The sequence below is a fragment of the Manacus candei genome, unplaced genomic scaffold, assembly GCF_025592945.1.
Source record: "Manacus candei isolate 608988 ecotype Guabito, Panama unplaced genomic scaffold, ASM2559294v1 h1tg000073l, whole genome shotgun sequence".
Classification (NCBI taxonomy): domain Eukaryota; kingdom Metazoa; phylum Chordata; class Aves; order Passeriformes; family Pipridae; genus Manacus; species Manacus candei.
This window is the reverse complement of record NW_026138121.1, coordinates 179,663-204,734: the sequence shown is the minus strand read 5'-3', so window position 1 is coordinate 204,734 and position 25,072 is coordinate 179,663. Positions and strand designations below refer to the sequence as shown.

The following is a 25,072-nucleotide window of genomic DNA, read 5'->3' as shown; positions in this document are numbered from 1 at the left end:
CATGTCCCCAGGTCTCTTTGGGTGATGGGATTCACGCCCTGCAGCTCACACCTCACGTCGTTATTACACTACTTAATATTTTGTTCTTAATATTCCCTCTCAAAGGCCCCCGCAGATGCTGTTCGGTTGCAAAGCCGGACAAGCCAAGTGTCTCCACCGGACCCCTGGTCTTGCCCCGCCCACCACAGTCACCCCAAAACCCCCGCCACGCCGTGCCCGGTGCCACTAGATGGCATTTGAGCACCGCACACCGAGACCCACCAGCACTGCAAACTTCCGATGCCTCCGTACAATATCCTCCTGGTTTCCCTTTAATCTCTAAATCACATCACATCACCCACATAAGTTTAATTTCTTTTCCAAGGGATAGAAAAACACCAAGCTAAAATACATAAAAAATCTCCTTTAAAACGGGAAGCAAGCCCGGAAACCGCAAAGTGAGTTGGGTTTTTTTTGGTAGAGATTGTTTCCTATGGAAAATGTGGCTTGGGCTGCCCCCAAGGGACTTTTTTGCCCTGCCTGCAAGAAAAAAAAAAAAGAAAAAAAAATGTTTTTCAGAGACCCTGGGTCTCACAGCAGCTTCCCTGGGCAGCACGCCCAGGGATACTTTGCTGGCTCTAGGACATCTCAGGGTGGTGGAAAACCCGAGACCTGGATGAGCAGCTGGAGCAGCAGACCCCCAAAGAGCATCCCCTAGTCAGGACTTTTCAAAGCACAGCATTCTGGTCCTTCACTGGCTCTCCAGTAAATGACAGCACTGATAAAAAGGGGCAGCAGCATCAGACTTTGGAGACACCATTAATTTCTTAATTGCTGGGGCATCTCCACCTGGGGAGTACACACCTATCCTCCCCACAGCCACCTTCTTTGCTGAGCAGGATCCAGAAAAAAGTACTTCTTTTTTTTCTTTCAGTTGTTTATTTTCAAGCTCCAAAAGGCATATTACAAAGAGACAGGAAAAATAACAACTGGACAGCTGTTCTCACGCAGAAGTGACAGCATCCCTTTAGGATGGAGAGGGTTGATGGCTGAGGAGGCAGCAATATCGGTGCAAGGACACGATGCACCTCCTCACCATGGGAAAGCAGCTCACTAACAAGCTACAAACCCATGGTACCAGCTCAGACCCAGTCACTTGCCTTCTGAACCACATGTCAACCTGTTCTTTATTTTCTCTAGGTATGGATCCCAAATAAGCAATAAAACTCCCATTTGAAGTCGGGAGCCAAGAGATGGGGTGCAGGCTGCAGGCTGATTGCCTGCAAACCTGGATAGGCTTTTATTCTCTAAAGAAATAGAAACCAGCTTCTTCAGAAGATAAAATCTCTGTGTGTCCCCTTCCCCAAACAGTGCTTGACAAATTACATCCCTGCACTGAGGGGCTGCAGTGGAGGTGATGTGGGTCCTCACATCGAGCCTGGCTCCACTTTGCAACCCCTTTGGCCACAGGCAAGAATTCAGCAGGAGAGAAAGCCAACCACCATGGGTGAGAGAGCCCCGGGGGCCACGTCCCTGTCAGCCAGCCCTGGGCTCCCACCGTGCCCGTGCCCGTGACTCAGCGCTGCCCTGCGTGCTCAGGGCTGGCGCCGGGGCGGTGCAGCCCGGTCGTGTGCCGGATACAACCAGAGGCAGCACTGCAGCGTACAAGGAGTATGTCCCACATCCCAGCGCATCTCAGAGCACCCAGGATGCTGTGCTGACAGTGGATATAAAGCCAAGGGAGCTGGGAAAAGCTGTCTATGGAAACGTCCCAAGACGTAAGAGTTTTAATTTATTACTTTTTTCTTTTTCTTGCTCTTTAAAAGCTATTTGTTCCACGTGCGGTGGTCCCTTGGCATTCCGCCGCTCCTGGTCTGTCCCCGAGCGCACCCAGGCGGTAGGACAGGGTTTGTTTTTCTTTGCGGGGCTCTTTTTGCTTTCACAATCACACAAACTGTAACAAGCTTTACAAGAAAACACTGGCAAGTTCCGAGGTTTGGCAGAAACCTTTTTCTGTGTGGGCCAAGGGCAGGAGGCTCTCCTATCCCCTCCTCCTCCATCATACATGTCCTTCAGCCTCTTCATCTTCAGCACCAGGAGTTTTCAGTCCTTTTTCACAAGCTGCCTTCTCTGCTACTCTTTCCACCCCGGTTTTGCTAGCTGCTTCCTGCCAAACAGCAAATAAAGCACAGTGAGTTGGAAACAGAAAAAGGAAGAAGCAAGCAGGTGACAGTGATGCTGGGGATAGGCAGAGGCAGTCAAGCCTGGAAGGGCAAGCAAAATTGTCCCCAACAGCTCCCCCATGCTTATCAAATACCGCAGCTTACACTGGAGGGTCCTGTTTTCTCAGTGGCTGGTAGAGGTTAAACCTCACCAGCTCAGCCAGCTTTTGGGGAAGGTATGGGATCCCTGGGAACGATCGTGACCCACCTCAACAGAAGCAGAGCACTGACATGGAGTGAGCCTGGACAGATGGGTGCAGAGGCACAGAAGAGAGGGACAAGGAGGTAAGGCAGTAGCATTGGAGTGGAGTCACAGGTGCAGCCTGTCCACCCAGCTGGAGGTGTAGGTAGCATGTACACCTGGTCATGGCTGCAGGCCACCCACCCAACTGTGGGTGCAACCCATCCAGCGGGTGCAGGAGAGGAGTACTAAGGCACGGTGAAGCCTTATGCCTGCTCCAGCAGTGCCTCTTCCTGTCACAACCAGCTGCACAAGCCAACCACAGTGCCAGCAGATGGCCAGGGCAGCTCCACTCCCTGCCTAAGCCAGTTGCCCCAGCATGCTGCTCCCCAGAGTCTGCACTGGTCACTTAATCCACAGCCTCAACCTCCAGGCACCGGTTCAGAAGAACTTATACTAAAAATTACCCACACAGATAGCTTGCAAAGCTGTGTCCTCTCTCATTACAGTACACCAGGTTTCCAGTGGAATTTTGGATGAGAGCCTGTTATGAGACAGCGATCTCTCCATATGAGCAGAGGAGCAGGCTATTGCCTTACCAACTTCAGGAAATCCATACTATCATGTCTCAAAATACCCTCGGCCTTGTCAGAGATGGAATGATATTTCATTTTACTGAAGACCAGGAGTTCATCAGTAGTCACTAGCTGGGAACAGCAAAATTAAGTACCAATGCTGACTCTGTTATCAGCCCATGTGAGCTCACACTGCAAATCCTTTTATTGATGACTGAGCATCTGATGGCAGTGTCTGCACAAAAGAGACCAAGAAGTAAAATGCTTTCTCCCATTGCAGCAGGCTCTATCCCTCCATCCTCAGCCTGATCTATAATTCAATTTGGTTTAACCCATCTCTTCTCATCATAAGCCTGACGAGCATCCCTCAGTGCAGCCTGCTAGATAGCCAAAAATGGGCAACAGTCACCTTTGCATCCCTCTCTGCAAACTTTGTGAACATGTTTGCGTAGATCCTCCGGTCCCGGTCATTGTGCTCCTTCGTTTTCTTCTGGCACACAGAGATCTGAGATTTTGCTGCTTTGTTCTGTGGATTCACTTCCAGCACTTTTTGAAAGTCACACTTTGCCAGCTCGAACTCGTTCATCAATAACCTGGCTTCGCCCCTCCGGTACAAGCCCTTCTCATTGTCCTGATCCAGTCCCAGTGCCTGGAAACACACAAGTCCCCTTAGCACCCTGGAGCTCCCCCCAAAAATTTAATGGTCAAAGCCTCATTAAATCTGTCAAAATTAGGAGAAGGTGGTTTCAAGTCTCCAGAGCACTTGCATCTTGCTCAACAAAAATTACCTCTTCTCCATCAGCAGATGGCAGGTCACTAATATAGATTTTTATTTCTCCTTGCTTAAAATACCCTTGAGTGTGACAGTCAGTGGGAGACAAATTCACAGGCAAGAAATCAGGTGTAAACACTCAACCCAAGCCCTTTAGTCTCCTTGTTCTAGCAATGACATTATTTTCCTTTAGTAAAAGCCATATATGCACCTCAGATATGATTTACCTTTTAGATTAAGACAACTAGCTTTATTAGCTTTCCCACATGCAAGATGCTTAAATTTAAGCCTTTTGTAAAAGAATTCAGAGTTTCCTGACAAAGACAAGGTCAAAGACTTTTAGGGACTGGCAAAGCCCCATCCCACTCCTCAACTGGCTTGGAGATCCACTGCAGCTCCACACAGCCTGCCTCTGTCACACCCAGAGCAGAACTCAGTGCCCAGACCCAGCCTGAGCAGATCTAAACAGCACCCCAAGGTCATCAGTCTACGCAGATCCAGTCTCATGGATCTGGCTTAGGAAGAAAAGCTGTTGTAAACACACGTCCAGGTGGATTTTGAACCCCAAAAGGCACTTTTGGTCCTAAGCACACAGCATCCATGGAGACCTCGAGGTGCAGAAGGGATGCCATCATCCCATTGCTGTTTGGAAATTGTTTCTTATATGAAAAGAAATCAAAAAAATTCCCAACGAACTCCCAATGAAAACAAGCAGGAGAAGAGGATGCTCCATCCCCGGGGCTCATGCACCTCTACCTTATCACAGCACTCGACAGCTTTGGTGTACTCTCGCAGCTTCAGGTAGCACATGGCCAAGTTGAGGAAAGCAGCCAGGAGGAATGAGTCAGAGGCTTTTGACTCTTTTTCAGACAAGCCATACTCCATTTCCAGCCAGGACACAATCTTCCCATACTGAATCACTGCCTGCAGGTACTTGCCTTCCTGGGATGGAGCAAAGAAGAGGCTAGAGGAACCCAAGCGACAACACTCATCTGCTCCCGCAACATCTCACAACAGGTAACAAGTGTAATGTGGTGTGTTCAGTAAGTAAATGAAAGGAGGAGGATGCTGAACACCTACAAAAACAGCAGGCTTGGGAAAAGCCAAGTCAGAGCAGTGGGGAGGATTGGGATGCCCCAGCTGTGACAGGGAACTCCAAAGCCTCTCAGCATTAGCCCTAGCCCAGGAAGGGTTCAATCTGCTGTCCTGCTCTTCAGGGAGCACATACAGCCAAGGAAACACTGGGAAAGGAGGAGATATCTCGGGGAGCATCAAGGAGTGAGCAAAAGACAGAGGGAGGGCAGGACTCGCCTTCCCCAGCACTGTATGGGGGCACATGGTTTCTCTGACACTGACAGCTGCCAAGTCATGCATCTGATGTCACCCCAAATTAATTTCCAGCTCCCTTCCTTCACCTCTGTCATCCCCAAGTTCACAAACCTTGAAGTACATTGTGCCCTTCTCCTTGACGACAGCAGCCTGCTCCAGCTTCTCTTTGGTGTCCATCTCCCACGACTCCTTGGCCTGCAAAGGAATGCTTGGAGCACTCCTAGGGGAGTGCAGCAGCCCCTCTCCCCCGGCAAGACCACACCATTCTCTGGGACAGCCTGTTCATGCTCAGGGCTCACCAGGGCCACATCCAGAGCAAGGAGCCAACTCTGCTCCTGTTGCAGCCAGGGCGATGGCAGGGGACCCATCTAGGGATGCGGCGCAGCAGCACCTGCCCCATCCCATGGGCTTCTCCTGTATCCCATTCCCAGGCTCCTCATGGGCACAGACAAGCTCCTCAGGGCTAGCTGGCTGGATGCACCAGCTCCTATCTGTGGAGCCCAGGGAAAAAAAAGGGGAGAAAAAAAGAGGAAGAAAATAAAAGAAAAAAAAAGAAAAAAGAAACAAGGAGATAAAAAGGAAAAAAGGAGAAAAAAAAGAGAAAAAATGAGAAAAGTAAAAAAGGAAAAAGAAAAAGGAGAAATAAAAGAAAAAGAAAGTACAAAAGGACAAGCCTAGAAACAAATAAGAGACCCAGCCTTGGACCCCAGCCACAAGAATAAAACAAACCAACAGAGAAGAACAAATTAAGAACACGAAGCTCCTTGGTGACGTGTCCACTTCAGCGGGGGTCAGGCTTGCAGACACACCAGGGACAAAGGCTGGATGCTACACAGGGCCCAGCATTCCTGTAATCTTAGAAGGGACCAGAATGCCTCTGCCCTCACCTTCTCAAAGCTTTTCAGTGTAACCTCGTACACCAGCTCAGCATTTGCCTGGATGCCATATTTTGGCTTCCCCGCCTCGCCAAAGCCGTACCTGGAGGGCAGAAGGAGGCAGTCAGAGGACGGGGGGAAACCTTTCATTTCAGCAGCCCTTGGCCATAAACGCAGGCCCATGTTCCCAATTCTGTTTTCACATCCAAGCTCCCTGCCCACAGCTTTCTAACATTTTGGGGCCAGGATTATGTTATTCTCCACGAGCAAAGATACCTGACAATATACAATGCATTATATATTGGGAATCAGCCCTTCTGGCTGCAAAGCCATCTTTTTCCATAGGCTTCTCTCCAGCCTAAGGACACAGCCCTGGCAATTTCCAGGGAGACATCAGACACTGGACTTGGATAAAGCCCTTTTACCTGATTTTTTTAAAGCATCTCAAGATTCTTGTCTGCACACCACTAGTCTCTCTTACTATTCCTGCTGGCATTGCTAAACTGCAACTCTCCTGGAGAGTTCTGTTTTCAGGACAGCCATCTTCCATAAGTGCTAAAACAATGCTGGAAGCTGAAACTCACACAGCATCCCTGCAGGGATGATCCTTACCGTGGGCTGAGGTAGAGAATACAGTGCTCTCCCCTCTGCATCTTCTCCAGGGCTTTGTCAATGCCAATGGGGATGTCGTGGTCCTCTCCTTCGCCCACAATGAACTTCACATCTTTGCAGTCAAACCTGCTGCCGCCACAGAATCCCTCCAGATGAACTGCAGGGGGACAAGAGGGAATGTGGCAGGATCACACCCACAGTTACCCAAACCTTGGAGCAATGTGGGCTCCAAAGTACCAGAAAGTATTTTATCTCTCCCAAAATTCAGCAAAGCCTCCAGCCCTGGAAGAGGGAAGACAAAGGGCTGGGGGCAGCCAAGGACCTCCTGGTGCAGAGAGGGATAGGGACAGCTTTGGAACATTGCTGAAAAGCAAGGCAGGCATATCTCGTCTAACCAAGGACCAAACAACAGATAAACATCGTGACTAATATGTTCCCCTTGTACTCAACTGCACGAGTCAAGTCTTACTGGAACTGGATATTGCTCCTGGCACGCCGCCACACAGAGTTTATCACGGTGATTACAAATCTTCTATACAGCACTATACTGCCTTGACTTCTACCTCGAAAACAAGGCCATGTTCTCCTGACTCTCAGAACTCAAAGTACAAGATAAACTTTTTATTTTTAATCTTCAACCAGTAACTGTGCTGTTCCAGCCCCAGACGCTGGCAGAAGTGCAGCCAGAGCGGACACTGGGTACCTGGCACATCCACCACCTGGCACTCCTGGCTGTGTTTCCACAGCAAGATTATTCTTTATTTATTCAATCCTGAAGATGTTCCAGGCCTTGGGGACGCTTTTACGATCTTTGCATTCTGCTTGCAGGGTACAAGGCATACACATGCAGGCAGGCACAAAGTAAAAGCAGTTTTATAAGGAACTCCTGCATACTGTTAAAAAAAGTGAAACAAAAAAAAAAGCTTTTTAAGAGGAAAAATTCACAATGGGCATTCCTGTTGTCACAACTGTGCTTAGGGATTTTGTGGCCTGCAAGGATGTGAGCCTAATCTTTGCTTGGAGAGAGCAGGATGCTACCTGAGATGCTACAGGGCACTGACCATCCCACTGTGGTGGCAGGAGGTGAGCAGCAGGACAAGCCAAAGACGGCACTGTACCAGAAACAGCCATGAGGATCTGGGCTCTGCATTGGACAGCTGAAGCCTGCGCTGAAGGAAACCCACCCATCTCCACCTCACGGTGCTGCCCTGCCCTGGGGCCTACAGGAAGTCCCCAGTATGAGATGCACGGACCAAGCAAGCCCACAGGCAGTCCCCCATTCCTACGGCAGGTTCAACCCTTTAGTTCCTGCCACCAAAGCCATGCTAGGACTCAAGCGTGGAGGAGCAGAGGATGCCAGCTTCCCAGGACGCATCCTGCATCCACACTGGTGCACAGTGACCACCAGGCTCAGGCTGGTGTGAGCTCACCCATCTTGGGATGAGGACAAAAGGCAAATCCAGCTCCTACAGAGTCAACCTCTGCTTCTGCACTACCCAATACCAATCTGGCTATTTCCTTAGGCATAGGAAAACTGAAAAGTTCTGCCTAAAATACAGGTAACCCAGCAACCCCACAGCACTGTGCCATCTCCCTGCATGTTCCTAGGGAGTACAGATCCATAATCCCTGACCTCAAAAGCAGCACTACAGCCCTCCCAAGTTCCACACCCTCTGTGGGACGTGGCAGCAATAGGAAGATCCCATGTTAGAGTAGGATGCACGAGAAGATGCCATGATCCTCCCTTTCAAGGACAGTTTTTCTCTGTTTTAATTGCACATAAAATAAGGCAAAGGGGGGGAAATCTCCACTCAGGTTTCCAGGAGCAGGTCAGCTGGTTGCAGTTGCTCTTGGATTACAGAGAAAAAAAAGCCACTGAAGGAACATCACTCTGGTTGCAGCTCTGACTTATTGTTCTCTCGGTGCCTGCAGCGATTTTGTTTTTGAAGAGCTGAGAACAGAGTGTACTGAGTGTGGCTGGCACACGAACTTGATGTGCTGACAGCAATTTGTACTCAGATTAAAAACGGAGAAGGAGGAGGGGTGGGGGGAAAGGATGTAACAAAAGCTGGAATGACAGATTTTGAGTGCAGCCCAGGTTTTAGAGATCAGAACTGTGAATTAAGGTCTATAAAACTTAAAACCTATAAAAACCTGGAGATACTTGCTCCTGGAAGCATGGTTTCTTCCAGCCTAATTCCAGCACCTCCCAAATACACAGCTGAGGGAAACCATCGCTGCCCCCCTGGATCACAGCCTCATCCCAGGGTGGGCTGCCTGTCCCCACAGCTGCTGTGCCATCCCCAGCATAGTGCCCACCATAAACAGAGTTGCATTTGTTACAAAAAAAAAACCACCAACCAACAAAATCTATTTGCACCCAAAACATTCACTGCAAGGCTGCCTTCTCCTTGTCCTGTCTCACGGGGATGTATTTAAGGTGGTCTCAGGGCTCTGAACATATAAGGATGTGTAGGTCTCAATGAATTAGGGGCCACAGCAGCTACAACCAGAAAGGCTGGCAGGGCCAGTGGGCTGCCACAGGGATCAGCCCAGCATTCCCCATCCCTGCCCTACACGAGCAGCGCTGGCTCCGCAGGATGGCCTGGCAGGGCATCTACCTCTGTGATTCTGAGACACGGGTGCTCCTGCTCACGGCATTTGCTCCAATGGACACATTAATTTGAAACAAGTAAAGCAAGGATAATGGGCTGTGGGACATTGGTGTATGAAGAGACTTGTTATTTGGCTCCTTATGTCCTTTCAAAGAGATGATTCCTGGCTGATGACCTCCCCCGCCCCCCCCAGCCCCTGCCTGAGCCTGAGCATCATCACGTTCCAAAAAACCTCAAGCTGCAAAGGGAACAACTACAGAAGGACCAGTGCTCTTCCTGTCCTCCCCACTGAGCACAGCGCTGTCTTTAAAGAGCTCAGACCTAATCAAAATAAAGATGAGAGCTGGATCTGTGATGATTTCAATTATATTTAGTCTTTCAGTTTAATCTTTGGGGTAGCAGAGCCAGCTTGAAGCTTAGCTTGTGGCTGGTCCACAGCTACGATGCTCAGCACGGGAGAGGCAGACAGTCAAATCTGAGTCAAAACCTCATTTTTCCTTAAAAAAAGCCTAGTTAGAAGAACCGGCCATTTAAGGCCGCAAGCTTTATAAGCTGTCACAGCTCAGATTCAATTTCTCAGTCGCTAAAGGGACTTTAGGATCTTTGCACAGGAGCTCTGGAAGTGAGAAAAAAACTAAATGTGTCCCATATGAAGCAAGCTCTGGGTCTGTGTCCCAGTGGTTCTTGGGAAAGAAAAAAACCAAAATCCAAATCTGGCTTCTCCTCTCCAGCCTCATGAAACATGTGCTCCAGAAATGGGATCAGAACAGGGAGAGCCCAATGGGACCTGAGCTCCTCATCCTCCCACGAAAGCTGAAACCACCCTTATTACAAGCAAACCCCTTGTAATAATCTCCTTCCCCCCCATGAGCAGCCCTCTGGCCATAGGGAAAGGAAAAGGCCCCGTTCTGCAAGAGATGCGATAAAACCCACCAAAAATACCATCAACATTGGAACAAAGAGGCCAAAGAAGGTGCCAAGCGCCTGTATCATTGCCCAAAACACTTAGCAAGTGTGTGTTCCTCCATGAAGGGAGGAAGGCCTGGCAACTGATGCTTTGGAGGCAAGGCAGAGCCAGGGGTTTTGGCAGATGGCACATCACAGAGCATCTTGGACACTGCAGTGAGATGCAAAAGGGTCAGGGGAAATGGCAGAGTTCTGAAACCCCATGGGCTTTGCTTCTTCCATCCTCCCCACAGATGTTGGCTGAGCAGCTCTGGGCTCAGGGTTTTCCAACCAGCCCTCTAGGGCAGCAGCTCTAGTAGAGCCATCACAGGGACCAGCCAAGGAGAGCTCAGAGGTGCATCCCTGGGTCAACAGTACACTGCTGCTCTCCCAGCCTCTTTCCACCCCATCTGGCCTCCGGATGGATGTAACTGCATCCTATCATGATGCACAGCCACCTACAGCCTGTACAGTAGGTCCTTGCCAGGGAGAAGAAAGTGGAGTGGCTCAGGACAGGCTGATCCCTCCAGCTCCCCTACAAGGCACTAGCACTCACTCTCCACAGTGGCACCCTCATTAGGGTTGGAGTAACCTTCCCCCTTTCTCTTGATCCTCCGGATTATTCCTCCATCCTCAAACAAGTCCTCGCCTTTGAAGTCAAGCAGCTCAACCTAAAAAAAATAAAGAAAAAGTGGGTAGAGCTTAGGGAGGGGGGAAGGAGAAGGGAAAAACAAAGCCACAAAGCAGCAGTTCATCCTCTGGCTGGAGAACCAAGCCAGCTTATTCTCCATTCAGCTGAGAAGCAGAAGTTGTCCATAAAATCCAGCTCCAAACCACAGCATAACACACACAATTTATTAGAAATTGGGGCACATCCAGTACCTGAAGCATAACACAAAGTAACAGTAAAAATAAATGTATTAAACCTGTAAGGGTACAACACAGCTACTGCTGGAAGATGCTGTGAAAGTTGCCTGGGACCAGGTTAGGCAGGAGTTTCCCCTTCATCCTCTGATGGGACCAACTCCAACCCACAGCTTAGTCCACACTCAATTTGGAAAGACTAAGCCTTAATTTAGGACAGACCCATTCCTCCTGCCTTGTCCCAATGAGCCCAGCCCAGGAGGAATGCCTCGTCTCAGCAACCACACTGTGCCAAAAATGTGGCTTTCCTACCGCTCGACAGCACTAATCATTTTTTAGCACCTGGAGGCATTTCCCACCTGCTTTCTCCTTCCCCTGTACATGTTTAAACCAGGAATCTGCCCACTCCCTGCCCCAGCACCAGTGCTCTCCTCACCCAGAGTTTCAGTCCCAGCCTCCCAGCTCAGACACACATTTCTGAGAAAACCTTGGCAGTAGTTCCTGGAGCAGAGAGACACGCTTCAGGAATCCAAGCTAGGTTTTTTGTTGTTGGTTTTTTGTTTTTTTTTTTTTAATTATTATTATTATTTCTAAGCTGGTTAGCAAGGCAGGAAGGGAGCGAGTGAGCTCATCCATGCGCCAGCTCACCAGCATTACTCACCTCGAAAAAGAGGGTGGCATTGGAGGGGATTTTGGGGGCACTACCAGCAGAGCCGTATGCATAATCGGGTTTGCAGAGCAAGTAGCAGATCTCTCCCTTCTTCATGGTAGCTACCCCAATGTCCCATGCCTTGATTACCTGACCTAGGAGAGAGGCAAATGTCAGGCAGGAGGGAGCAACCAGCAGCCCAGAAAAAAAATAGCCAGAGTGCTGTAAGGATGGCACCTAAAAAAAGCCCATACACCCAAGCTACTTAGGGCAGGGCTGACATCGTCCATCTGTACTGAAACAGGGTCAGTTGATCCCACCAGAATGATCCCACCTGCTCCTACTGGGATCATCCCACCTTCCAGCATCCCCATGGATGAACTTCCCTGGACCAGCTCACCCTTGCCCAGGCTGAAGACAAAGGGCTCATTCCGATCGCGGCTGGAGTCAAATTTTTTACCATTGGCCAGTTTGCCTTTGTAGTGGACATAAACCTTGTCTCCGATCATGGGAGACTCATCTTCACTCCCAGGTCGCTTAATGATCTGTGAGAGAGAAACCACCCATGAGCAGGGGCCATAGGACAGCTGAGGATACGTATGGAAGGAGAGAGAGAGATGCACACACACATGCATTTACATAAACATATATATATATATACACACACAAGCATATACACCACAGTGCCGCTCTAAACAAACAGAAGGTTCAAGTGGGAGTCATTCAATTCATCCTTCCATCAGCCCCCTAAAAATAAATCTCAAACCAGAGCCAAGACAATGGAGTGGGACAGGGCTGGGAGGGGAGACCTGCCCGTACTTTGCGGAGGTGTCTCGATAAACACTGTGGTTCGAAACCCAAAGTGAATGCAATTACGTTCACTTTCTGTCCGTACGCGTTTTACTCGCAGGGGTGTGTCTGTTCACTACTCACTTCTTGTCAACACTTCTTTTTTTCTGAATGCTACAGCCTGGAACAAGCAGTTCTCAAGCTGAGGATGGAGCAGGGGAGGATGCTATTCTTAGAGGAAAGGTGCTATTTAACTGGAGAAGAGCAAGTGCTGGGGAGCAGATCTATCCAGAAATGGCTCTGAATATGAAAAGGGGGTGTGGAGCAGACTGGATGACCTCAGTAATGTGCTCTTTCTAACGTCTGTGAGTCACATACAAAAATTCTTTGTGGATTTACAGCTAATAATCTGATTAGGAACACAATGGCAGTGAAATTCATGGAGCAGCTCAGTCTCAAACACCCCTCCCATCCTTCTTCACTCCAATTGATGCCTTTCAAATGAAAGAACTCAATCCTACAACCCTGAAAGTACTATGTGACCCCAAGGACTGGGGATGCAGCCCAGCAATGTGACCATGCACCCCAAAATGCAGAAAGAAAGGCAGGACATTCTTGGAAGCCCCCCTCACCTTCAGAACCCCTCGGTCTTGAGCTGGTGTGATGTCCTCCCCGCGCTCAGTGAGGGCCACTGCCTGCACCTCCCCTTCGGTCTTGGTGGCCTCATCAGTGGTCATGGTCTCCTGGCATAGGCACTGGACCTGGGGAAACACAGCATGCACCCCATCAGCCCAGCAGGATCATGAAAGGTGGTGTAAAAGGAAATGGTTTATCACCCTTCATGGAAAGACAATGCACAGCAAGCATCTTCTCCAAAAACCAAAGCAAACCCAACACCAAAAGAATCTCAACTATCTGGGTGGATAAAGAGAAAATTCACAGCAAGAATCTAAGGAACTGAGGTTTTTTGGGCAAACTGCTGGAGCACTGTCCTCCCACCACCACCACATAAGCAGCCAAGGTGCCAGAAAAGCCACGTTTTCCATCAAACAGAGACTTTTTCCAATGGTTCCTGGTGAAAAAGGAATTGCTTATGGTTTCAAAAACATATTTCCTGATGATTTCCTTCAGACTGTAAGGCTATTTTGGTAGCTGCACTGCTGCATGACACGTCATCAAGAAAACATGTGACAGAGAATTGGAAAGCAATGGTTTTTTTCAGACATAAACCAGATCTATTAAAGTCACTCTAATTGTGAAACTTTCCCACAGTCTTTGGTGTGGAAGCTGATGTTAACCAGCAGGAGAAATCATTCATTTGGGGGATTCAGAAAGAGCAGAGAAAGGATGTTTTCAGCTCCAAGGGCAGCTAAGTCATGTTGCAAGAAGAATTGTGTTCCTCGCACCCGAGTGGAAAGGGAAGAACTGGAGCCCAGCCCCCCCCCCAGCACAGGAAGCCACCGAGACACAAAGAGCTCTGCAATGGAAGAAGCAAAGTGAAAAATAAGGGAACTACTTATTGCAATGCTCAACAGTCTTGAGGGTGATATTTAACTTTCCTCTGCTCTGCTGAGGTTTCAGATGGGAACATCTTAAAAAAAAAAAAACACTGAAAAAGCAACTTGTGGTGAGATCCACTATCTTGCAGGTACTTATATACTGGAAAACATGCCATCAATTACTTTGGAAGAAATGTTTGATGATGCGGGTGGTGAAGCACCGGCATAGGTTGCCCAGAAAGGTGACGGCTGCCCCATCCTTGGAAATATTCCAGGTCAATTTGGACAGACCTCTGAGCAACCTGGTCTAGTGTAAGATGTCCCTGCTTGTGGTGGGGAGGTTGGACTAGAAGGCCTTTAAAGGTTCCTTCCAACCCAAACCATTCCATGATTCTATGATTCTGGTGCTGGGATGGTCTCCAAGCCCTCACAGTTCACACTGCCCTGCCACCACCACGGCCTTCCTCTTGGAGATGAGCAAGGAGGTAGTGGCACCCATCATGGCATGGGCATGCCATTGGCACCATGTACCAGCTCAGGGCTTCCTGGCACAGATCCTGTGCATCACCACGGACACAGCATCCATAACCCATTTATTAAGGACCAGAAGCCTGAAAAGGGGAGAAGCTTGCCAAAGAAGTGCCACCTCCTGGGACAGAATCTCCCAAGGTCCACCAAGCAGCCACCGCTGGGATGCAGAAGACGGAAGGGGAGGTGCTGGCTCTGGCTTGCCGGTTGCTAAATCCCACCAAGAGACATCTAAAAATACACCATACACATCCTTCTCATTATTTTTCTACGTAAGCAATTAGAGGAGTCATCCAGGGAAGCTGGCCAAGGCGAGCGGGAGGGGAGACGCTCTGCGTCAGAAGCAGTGGGAGGGATGGAGCCCACAAGACCAGCTATTAAGATGTGGTCCACATTATAAAAGAGCTCACGACTTCTCCGTCCAGCAAAAACAGTTCCAACTAGGTTAGAAAAAAGAGCATGCTGCTCCCACTTATATCCCATTTGGAGCAACAGAAGGAGGCTGGCTAGGGTCCAAAATCCCAATTAATTTGAAACAAACAGTTGTAGGGCAAAAAGAAATATCTGCTACTCCCTGAGACTTAAATGCCAAGCCGACAGGGATGTCACTGAGAGCTGAGCAAGTTTGCTGGAGGTGTCAGAGCCTGAATCTTCTCATTGCAGGACCATGTGTACTCTGGATATAGGGAGGGAACTAATTAATTACCCTGCACAAAAGCCCATGGGTGTTTCTGACACAACAAGCAGATTCTGCTCTCCCACTGCTGCTACTATACACAAGTTAATGTTGTACATCTGTAAATGAAGCCAGGATAAACCATCCTCCCTCCTGCTTCATTTCCCTGGGATATAAATATGGACAGGTAGGAGAAGTACAGAAATCCGTGTCATAAAAACAAGCCATTTAATTTTACAATTCCCCCTCCACCCAGGTGTTTGCTATCTTCCAATCCAGAGAAATGGGTGAAAATTCAGAGCGGAGAACGGGATGCAGATGTCTGACCCCAGGCTGAGGACAGGCAGGTATCACACATGTTAGGGTTTCACCAACCACACGATCCCGATCCCAAGCCACGTTTCCTAGAAATCAGCATACCAGGAATTTGTCAGCTCCAAATGGAAACTTCATGTTGCAGATCTCAGAGGCTCACAGAAGGGGAAAAGGAGGAAGAAGAGCAAGACTGGGGAGTGTTTTGAGGGGTCTCACCTTGCCACCATGCAATTGCTGGAGAAGGATTGAAGGTCCAGGGAGAGTCTGGGGAGGTGTTCACCCAGAGACACAGTGGGAAAACACCTGGTAAGAAGAGGTGGGGGTGGAGGGGAAAGAAACCACATGTGCTGTATTCTAAAAGAGGATTTCAGGATTTAAGAAGAAGGGAGAACTGAGACAGCAGTTTCGAGCTACAGATGATGCTCCACCATGGTCAGAGAGCGGTGATGAGACTATGGTGAAAACTTCCCATGGCAGCTCCTCTGCTCATTGCAGCCATGGGAAGATGTTTTGACTTGCTGTTTCCACAAACAGTGTTTAGCATCTTACCATCTGCTTTTAAAAAAATAAACCAAGGCTATATTTGGTCCAATTTTTTTACTAGAATGAAAATTAGCAGGATGGAAAAATAAGAGTTGGCTGCTCTGGCGTTTAGTTTTTAAGACTCACTTAGCACAAAGTGCTTGCACTTCCACAGCACCACAACAGCCCTAAAAGCTTCAGATTGCAACCCAGGAGGGAGTTTCTTTAAAATGCAAAGGTCAGGCTAAAAAACAACAAAGCTAAATGCATAGCAGGAAGATGGGCTATGAATGCTAGTGAACATCACCCCGAATCCCAGTCCCTCAAGCTAAGCAGCAGCATGGGGCTGCACCTCCATCCTTCATCCCCACCACACCTGCCGACTGATAATGAAGAACAACCCAATTAGCATAGCAGCTGGCTCTCTCCACTGTCCCAACGGGGTTCCAGTTCCCCTTTGATCACAAGAATTACTTTTTCGGGTAAAATATCTTCTTGCTGAGCAAACTTGTCCCTGTGCAGCAGGAGAGGGAAGACCAGAGCAGCGATTTTACCCAGACGAGAGTGTTTTAAGACACCTGCAATGCCAACCTGCTGAGCACAGACCCAGTAGATGGTGATAATAAATTCAAATTGGGATTACTAACAAAATACGACCTTCTTAAGACCAACAAGGCAGCTCCACGTAATCCTCAGCTCCATCCCAACACATAAGGATGCACCCAGACATCGAGTGCCATTTCTCACACTCACACATCACAGCTTGAATTAAATATTAACATTTTTTCTTTTTTTTAATACTGGCCACTTGACTTTTTCCTCCCTCCTTTAAAATAAACAGGGAAGCCATAAAATTGAAACTATTGCTCACATGGATCGATTTACTTCCTAGCACACACATTGTGCAAGCAGCCAACATCCCAGCAGGCCGGGCATGGCAACTTTTATTCAAACAAAAAACCAAAATGCAAACAGAGCTGCTTTAATTGCCCAGCACTCTAACAAACCTCCATCATGCCCAGGGTGAGCCCTGACTCACTAGGGACCGAAGCAAACTCCCTGCTCTCCTTTATCTACGGCCAGTCCCTGCTCTAGGTTTAACACCTTCTGCCCATGGAAACCCGAGCTTCTCCCAGGAAAAACGGTGCCACCCATCCCATGGGGACATCTCAGAGGGGGATGCAGACACCAATCACCTCCCAGGAACCAGAACATATCAGTCTATTAACCCAAGAGCAGCAGCAAGGGAAGGTTTTTAAACAATGAAGAGTAACAAAGTCAGTAAACTACTGCATGCAACTAACTTAAATACAACTGTGTATGTTCCCATCACACTTGCTTAACCATTCTGCCTAGCTAATATTTTTAAGCTTCTGAAATGGTTTTAGTTAAGATCCAAGTCATAACTATCTTTTTTTTTAAATACGTGAAATAAGAGCCTGCCCTCAATTTCAGCTGCAGCGAGAGGAACAAGTGAGCAGGACGGGTCACTAATCCCTGCCAGAAAAAATATTTCAGGCGAAAGCAAGTTGGGTTCAGTCTCTCTGCATCCCCCAGAGTGAAGCAAACACGCCCATGCCAACAACACACAAAAGACTTCCAGAGAGGGGTGGTTTTATCCTCCCAGTTTACAATATAAACCCATTAAAAATAATCTGGCTCTTTTGCTAGTTACCTAGCAAGGCAACAGCAAGGAAATGCTTACTTGGTGCTTTTTCCAGGTTGCTTCAAAGTAAAAAAATTCACAGATAAAATTCCTTTGAACTCTCTTGCGAGCATCCCATCGGCAGCCTGTGGTCCATCCCCTCCAGTGTGGGGACCCAGAGACACAACACCTTTCGCTTTCACGTGAAATGGAAAAAAAAAAGGCAGCGTTTTCTTTTCTTCCTCCCTTATTTCAAAAGATGAATGTATACTGGGGAGAGCAAAAGCCATAAACATTTATGGGTTGTTGCTCTTCCAAGGGAAAAAGGTGCTAGGGACAGGATGCAGTTGAGGATATTTTACACATCGATGTTCTACAGCTCCTGGCCCCCAAAGCCATCCCTGGCCCCAGCATGGATTTCAGCTGCTCCCATCACAAAAATCACAGCAAGATTCTGCCACAGGCAACAGATTTCAAAAATACTGGAAAAAAGAGGAATGCAGGAGCCAGCAGCAAAGCCTCTGCTCTGCATCAGCAGGGAGAGGCAACAGCCTGCACCCCTCCTGAGGGGCTAACACAGCTTTCGATGATGGTTAAAAGAAAATAATTAAGGAAATATGGTAACAATAAATGTATAAATAGCTATTCCACACCTGCCTGAGCTTCTTGGGAGATGGTTGGCAGAAGGGCCAAGTGCTGCATCCTAACAAGCTCAGAGGCCTTTGTATACAGACACATCACAGTGGGGAATGCAGTGGGGAAAGCTTTCATAAATTAGGATTATGTAACTGTATGGGAAAAAAATATAATAATACAGACAAGAAGGTTACATAAACCATCTGTAAAATGTGAGAAAGTACTTGACATCCCACTACCCACTCCTTGGCACTCTCTAACTGGGTCTTTTGCCATCAAAAATAAGCAGGCTCCTATCAATCATGTCTTCTCCCCTGGTCCAAACAACCAGGGAGAACAGACCCAGCCAGGCTTTTTGGAAGGAAATATTTCACCTCTGGCTATTAAATGTGAAGTTTCCCTCCCCATACAGCACACCCCAGTGAAGTCCAAGCCCTCCACAGGCAACTCAAAGCAGCCTCCTGGTAGCAGCTACATCAATGCTGAGCAAATTCAATTTCAAGGGACAGCTTGAGGAGACTAAAATAAATACAAAATGGGAATAAACAAGAAACTCCTTGTTTGCCAATTCTGTTTTGATTCAGTCTTTTCTCCAGAATAAATCTGACAATTAAAGTTAGATATTTTTTTTTCCATTTCTAAAAGCATCTCATTGCTTGCAACAGATTTCAGGCTTTCTCCAAGAAACTATCAGCCAGGTGACCCCAAATGGCAGCACCCCCTGGCAGTGCAAATGCTGTATTTAACCACTTATCTCCATGCACGAGGGCTCGGCAGCACCTCGAGAGCCCAGTGCCGAATCCCAAGGGGGGATCCCCGACTCAGCATCCAGCATCGCTGCCAGCAGTGCTGGCGCCCAGAAATAACTCGGCACACAAGACCATCTGCACCAACGGTCTATAAATGCCAAATTATTTTGGGCAAAATGCAATTCCCAGCATGTTGTGAAACACCAGCTTGTTCCTCTGCCAAATCAGGATTTCTTGGAGAGGACAAGGAAATGTCACAAGTGGACAAACTGCAGGAGGGGGTCCAGGGTGGCCATCACTGAGGGACACTGCGAGGTGCAGGCAGGGTCAGCCCTTGGGCAGAAGGAGGGCTGGGGACTGAAGACACTGAAGCTTTGGGGATGATGCTGGACCATCACCAGGGCTCCCGGACCCCTGTCTGCCCAGAGGAGCAAGAACATGCACATGAACACACATGGGCACATGTACACACTCGTGTACATCACTTGAGGGTAGAAAAGGAGCTCTGCATCCCACCAGGGCTCCTTGACGGGATGGGGGTCACATCCTAGACACAATGCTATTTGCCGGGTGGTGCCTCCTAGAGTTCATTTTATTAAGTGATTACATTTAAAATAAATCCAAAAGTACTTGAAATAAGAGTATTTTTAATGAGGCTAAGTATCTAAGAGTCATACTGCTATTTACAAAGATGGGACATTGCAGGCAGAAGATGATTTAACTGCAGTCCCTCATCATCCCAGCTCTTCACTTCAGACAGTTACTTTGGTATTATTTTCCTAATTTTCCAACACACTCACTTGCAAAATCAGAAATCCTTAGTAATAACAATTACTAGTTACGGAAAAAGCTTGTTGGCTCCATGACAAACAAATTACATGAACAACTTGTACATTAGAGCACTCACGGCCACTTCTGTACACCCACAAACATAGATCACTAAAATAAAAGAAAACCTTTGCTAAGTAATTTGCTATTTCCCTGTGATATGCACGAGATCTGTATGAGTTCTGTAGCTCCCTCAAGGGGCTGAAACAATTTTATATCAAGACATATAACTGAGAGTAACTATAAAATAAAATATAAAAAAGTATAAAAGGGTAAATAACTGAGGATAAATTATTCTCCAATTAGTTTATAAAATACTCTTCTCCTGAGGCAGCCTGGGAGCTGCAACCAGACAGAAGACAGTCTTGGTGCTGAGCATCTCAAACCTTCCAGAAAACTTTCTCCTTCTGCAAGCAGGTAATTAAAACATATCTAATTACACAGCAGTGATGTTCTCAAGGGATGCAGTATGGTTTTTATTCAGGAATTGTCCTTATTTTCTGCCTCGTCCCAGTGGGAAGATGCTCTAACAGTGCTGGGAAAGGACCTCAACATGGGCAAATACAACCTTGGGAAGTGGAGATTATCTCTTTTTATTTTCTTAGAAAAGAAGAAAAAATAATTGCACAAGCAGTGATCCCAGCAGACACCTCTGCTCTGGGCAGGATGGGCACCATGAACAGCCCCCATCATGCCAGCCTTCCCCACTGGACCCCCTCCAGCACCAGTCCCGCTCCATCCTCCAGACTCGAAGCCACCAGAGAGGCCACATGCTGTCACCCCTCCTCATGCATTTCAGCAGAAGCAATTACTTCTCCACCAACTCTCCAGAAATCTCCTTTTCTTGATGCCACCACATATTTTCCCTAGCACAAGACCCACCTGCTTCACCATCTCAAGCCTGCAGAAAAGCCCCCGGCCACCCCTTCCTCCACCAGCACCCCACTACCACTGGCTCCTGTGAGCACCCAGCTCCATCCCAACCTTGCCTTCCCCTTGCTGCATCACACAAGTTGCGGTCACCAAGCTGCAGGGCCAAGGACTAGCACGCCTCCAAAGTCCAGCATCCCACCTTTGGGCTGCAAAACTCTCAGCACCACTGGGAAGTTATTCCTGCTCAACCCCACACTCCTGGTACATCCCGTGGCAGCGGTTCCCTCTCCATCAGCGGCATTTCTGTCCCCCCCCAGCAGTTTTGTCCCATCTCCAGGGTACCAGGCTGGAAATAAAGCCCAAGTCATCTCCAGGGTACCAGGCTGGAAATAAAACCCAAGTATCTCCAAATTGCAGCACTGCCATCCAAATCAAACCCACACCTTCAGGAAAACAGCCCATAAAAGCCAGATACAGGCGCTACCAGATGTATTTAATTATTTTCTTCTCCCCAGCCCTTCAACAGGGCAGGGAAGGAGGCAGGAGGGAGACAGCTTTCCTACATTTTAAAGGAAGGAGTGATCTGTGCTTTCAACTTCTCTTTTTTAACTTTTATTGCCAGTTTCCAGGCTGTGGTTGATACCCCAGTGATATCCCAAATCCACCTCAACAGTTTAATAGCCCGTTACGGTGAGACACTATTTAAACTCTATGTTTAAAACTGTAAAGTATCAGCTCCTGGCCCTTTTTTTTACTTTATTTTTTAAGGGTTTTTCGCACCAGCACCCACGAGTTCCTATAGCTCATTGTGTAAAATACTGTCTCCTGAGAAGAGTAAGTTCACTCGAACGTTCATTTTAAAAACAGAAGTTTTGAAAGAGTTTGTATGCCCAGAGAGAGGGAAAAATAGCAGAAGTTAGAAAAAAAAAATCACATTTACCTTGAGCAACTACTTATACCTGCTGCCAAAGGTGCTATATAGTAATGCACACACCCTGCAGGGTCTTTCTGGTCGGTGGTGTTAGAGGAAACCCTACTGCTGCGCCCAGGAGCCTCGTCTAGTGAGGTGAAGCGGGGAAAAGAAAAATGCCCTCCGTCGAGCACCATCTCGCTGGCACAGATGATGACAGCCCCGTCCCCTCCCCACCCAGCGCACCCCAGTGCCTCCAGCAACACTTCGGGCACCTCCGCATTAATTCTCTCGGGCATTCCCTGCACGGAGGGGGCTATATGGGGTGGGAACCCCCATCCTATCCTCATCCCACAACAAGAGCTGAGGGCACCATCTCCTTCCCCACACGATGCTCCAGCCCCACGCGGGACCCCGAAGCCCTCCACGGAACCCCAGGCAGGGTCCATCGGCCCCACGAATGCCTCTCCCCAACACCGCACTGCCCCACGCTTTCGCCTCCCTTACCCACGGCATTTCTTCAGCCCCACACAGACTGCCCACCGGACCCTACAGCCCAACGCGTGGCACCCACGAGCGCCCCAGACCCACCTGCCGCCGCCGCCGCCCGGCTCCGAGTGACCCCGCGCGCCCGCCCGGCTGCGCCTCCCGGCACCGCGCCCGCGGCCCCGCCCCGCCCGCGCCCCATTGGCCGCTCGGCCGGCTCGTCCCGACCAGGACGGCCGCTGTGCCTTCCCATTGGCTCCACTGGAGGCATATGCAAATGAGGGCGTTCTCCCCGCCCCCGACGGGCCGGACCGCTCGGTCCCCCCGGTCGCCCCCGCGCACTTGCCGGGGCGGGGCCGGCGAAGCCGGGCGGGAGCGGCCCCGAGCGATGCTCCGCGGGGTCCCGGCCCCGAGCGGTGCCCGCGAGGGTCGGCTCCATGAAGTGCTCCAATGCTCCCTCAGCCCCGGGCTGTCCCCCTCGGGGGAGAACGGGGGACCAGGTTCAGACGAGCTCCTCAAGGGCACCCCGGCCCCAGAGACACAACCAGCCCCGTGCGATGCCCCAGAAGTGCCCCAGCCCCCCACAACGCCCCACGGGTACCCCAACGCCTGCAAGCTCCTCGGGGTTTGTAATGGGAAATTCTGCGCTAGACAGTGAAAAATTTGTCTCCGCAGTTAGGGGCAGAGAGACGTGGGTTTGGAGAACACACCGGCTGCTGGGACACACAGAAATGTTCCACTTCGGTGTGAAGGAGATAAGATTTTTGTTAAAAGCTGCCTCAAAATACCCCCCGAGATTAGAAATAATGTACATTTGCAATTAAGCATCTCATCGCTGCTTGTGCACGTTCAGCTAATTGCAGCGCCTGAGCAAAGAGGTGCAAAAGAAAGTTGGGGACAGATTTAAAATGGGGCATCTCTGAGTGCTTTATAAAGTGTCCTTTTTTACAAGGTTTGTGTTGGAATGAGTCCCTGCTGCTCCCAACCTGCACCCTGATTCCCACATGTTAATCCAAAAAAACCCCCAGGGCCAAGCTGAAGGCAGCACTGCCTTGGCAGGTACTTTCTCACAGGTCTGCTCTGTATTCTGAGTTCAATTTCCCCAGCTGTAATTTAGACACTGATGTCACTTATCAGAAATACAGTTAAAATTAAAGCCCACTTTAGGGAAAAAAAAATTGTTTTCACAACATTTCATTTTTCCTTCTCTAAAATGACCCAGGTGAATCTTGCATTTTGGTTTTAAACATTTCCATTTTCCAAAAAAAAAAAAATACTGTGTGTTTTCAATATTAGAAAACCACATAGCTTAATTCTGTCAGGCTCCCGAAATAACACCTAAGCCCTGAAAAATCCCGTGGGACCAATGGCAGTAGTGAGGGGGTTCAGCCTGGTTTGTCCTTGCAAACCTTGCAAAAATAGTAAATTTGCATCAAAAAAATCACACAAAACACATGGGAAGAAAGCACTAGAGCTGCTTTTTTTAAAGACATCTTCCAAAACACTGCTATATCAGCCCTGGACCCCTCAGCTCACTCTGCTTTCTTGGGTGGTGAGATGTCCAAAATCTCCCACTTGGCCAGTGCTGGGGTCTGCCCCGTTCACCCACATCCCTGTAACACAACCTGGAGGAAATCTGTTCCATAAATAATCCTGTCCGGTTTTGGGGCGGCTGCCAGGGGTACTGCTTGTTCCCCCTCACCGTCCAGCTGGCTTAACATGTCCGGCCCCAGTCCCATGCCTAGCCCCAAAAGGGCAGGGAGTCTGGGGGAAAGTCTTGCCCTGCACTGGAACAAGGGAGCAAAGCCAAGAAATCTGCCCTGCCTTGTACTGCTCCCAAGCACCTTGTGTGAGGTAAGAGCAGCAGTTCCTGAAAGAGAAAAAAATTTAAAAATAATAGGAGATATTTTTATTCATCCTTGTCTTCTGCTAAAAATAACCAGTGTTAATCTGCCTCGAGAGCATGAGGAGGAGAGGAGTCCTTCCACCTCAGTTTCACAGTGAAGAGCCACATCAGTCAATCTCTCAAGCCTTGGAGAGTAGAAGAAATGGGTTTTCTCCATGTTGTGTGTGGCAGCACAAATCAATGGTCCTGGGCTAGATGACCCATGCAAGATGCTCCCTTCCCAGGGGGATCAAATCCATCGTTCCCCCCAGTACCCAGATCCCCATTGCCCATTTGGGGGATCAAAGCAGTTTTTTGCAGCCTGATGATGCCATGGCCTCGCCCACCTGCACCCCCTGTATGTGCACCCCTCCAAGGGCCCAGTTTGTCTCAGGCAGAGGGGTGCAGTGTGGCAGGAGCCTGGCATCGTGGTCATGGGAAGTTGTGTGTTTATGGGAGGTGCAGCCGGGTGTTGCACAACAGGCAGCAGAGCACAGGAGAACACTGTGTCCTCGCTGCTGGCTGTAGGTGCAGCTGCACTGGCAGCAGGAATGGACGGACAGGGTGGACAGGAGGGCATGGGGGAATGGAGGCAGTAGTGCAAGACCACTCATTTGGTATGAGGATACTTGCCCCGGAGGTGCAAAGCAGCTGGAAAGCTGCTTTCTGTATTAAATTCCCCCCCAAATCCTCCTACCGGAAAGGCCACAGGAGGGATTCTCTGTCTAGTCGTGGAATGATTGATCAGACCCAGCCTGGGGCAATCCCTCCGATCCGTCCTGAGGCTCCAACACCGTCCCTCTCTTAGCTTGGACTCATGGCTCCTACAATGAATTTTGAACAGCAGAGGGGCCAAGACATATCCCCCACACATGGGGACCTCCAGAGAAGCCCTGGCTCCATCAGAGGCTTGATCCTGCTCCATTCTGCATCACAGCTAGGGCTGGCTCTTTCTACATGTATTTCCAATCCATAAATTACCAGACTGTGATCCAAATTCTGGTCCCTTTGCAAAAAACCCTCTTGCCAGCAGACAGGGGCACCTCCAGCCAGAGGCTTTGCTGGGGCTGGACCCATCCCTGCATCCCCATCTTCCCTATGACACTTCCTTCC

At 49.0% G+C, this 25,072-nt stretch overlaps 1 protein-coding gene and 1 long non-coding RNA gene across 3 annotated transcripts; both read right to left on the bottom strand.

Moving 5' to 3' along the window:
- Positions 1 to 895: 895 nt before the first annotated feature.
- FKBP5 (FKBP prolyl isomerase 5) lies at positions 896 to 22,237 on the bottom strand. 2 transcript variants are annotated; one of them, XM_051808911.1, is made up of 11 exons: positions 22,180 to 22,237; positions 13,040 to 13,168; positions 12,019 to 12,163; positions 11,631 to 11,773; positions 10,662 to 10,776; positions 6,546 to 6,702; positions 5,946 to 6,036; positions 5,170 to 5,253; positions 4,486 to 4,671; positions 3,367 to 3,606; positions 896 to 2,146 (listed from the first exon to the last, which is right to left on the bottom strand). In XM_051808911.1, exons 2-11 carry the CDS (start codon positions 13,142 to 13,144, stop codon positions 2,039 to 2,041), a joined length of 1,374 nt encoding a protein of 457 aa, XP_051664871.1. In that variant the 5' UTR covers positions 13,145 to 13,168; positions 22,180 to 22,237; the 3' UTR covers positions 896 to 2,038. The 2 variants fall into 2 exon arrangements, with proteins under 2 accessions (XP_051664871.1, XP_051664870.1); XM_051808910.1 differs by lacking the exon at positions 22,180 to 22,237 and adding an exon at positions 22,096 to 22,119.
- Positions 15,415 to 21,602, bottom strand: LOC127480620 (uncharacterized). The gene is made up of 2 exons (XR_007907972.1): positions 15,642 to 21,602; positions 15,415 to 15,514 (listed from the first exon to the last, which is right to left on the bottom strand). It is a non-coding gene; the product is annotated as an uncharacterized LOC127480620 (long non-coding RNA).
- Positions 22,238 to 25,072: the final 2,835 nt, after the last annotated feature.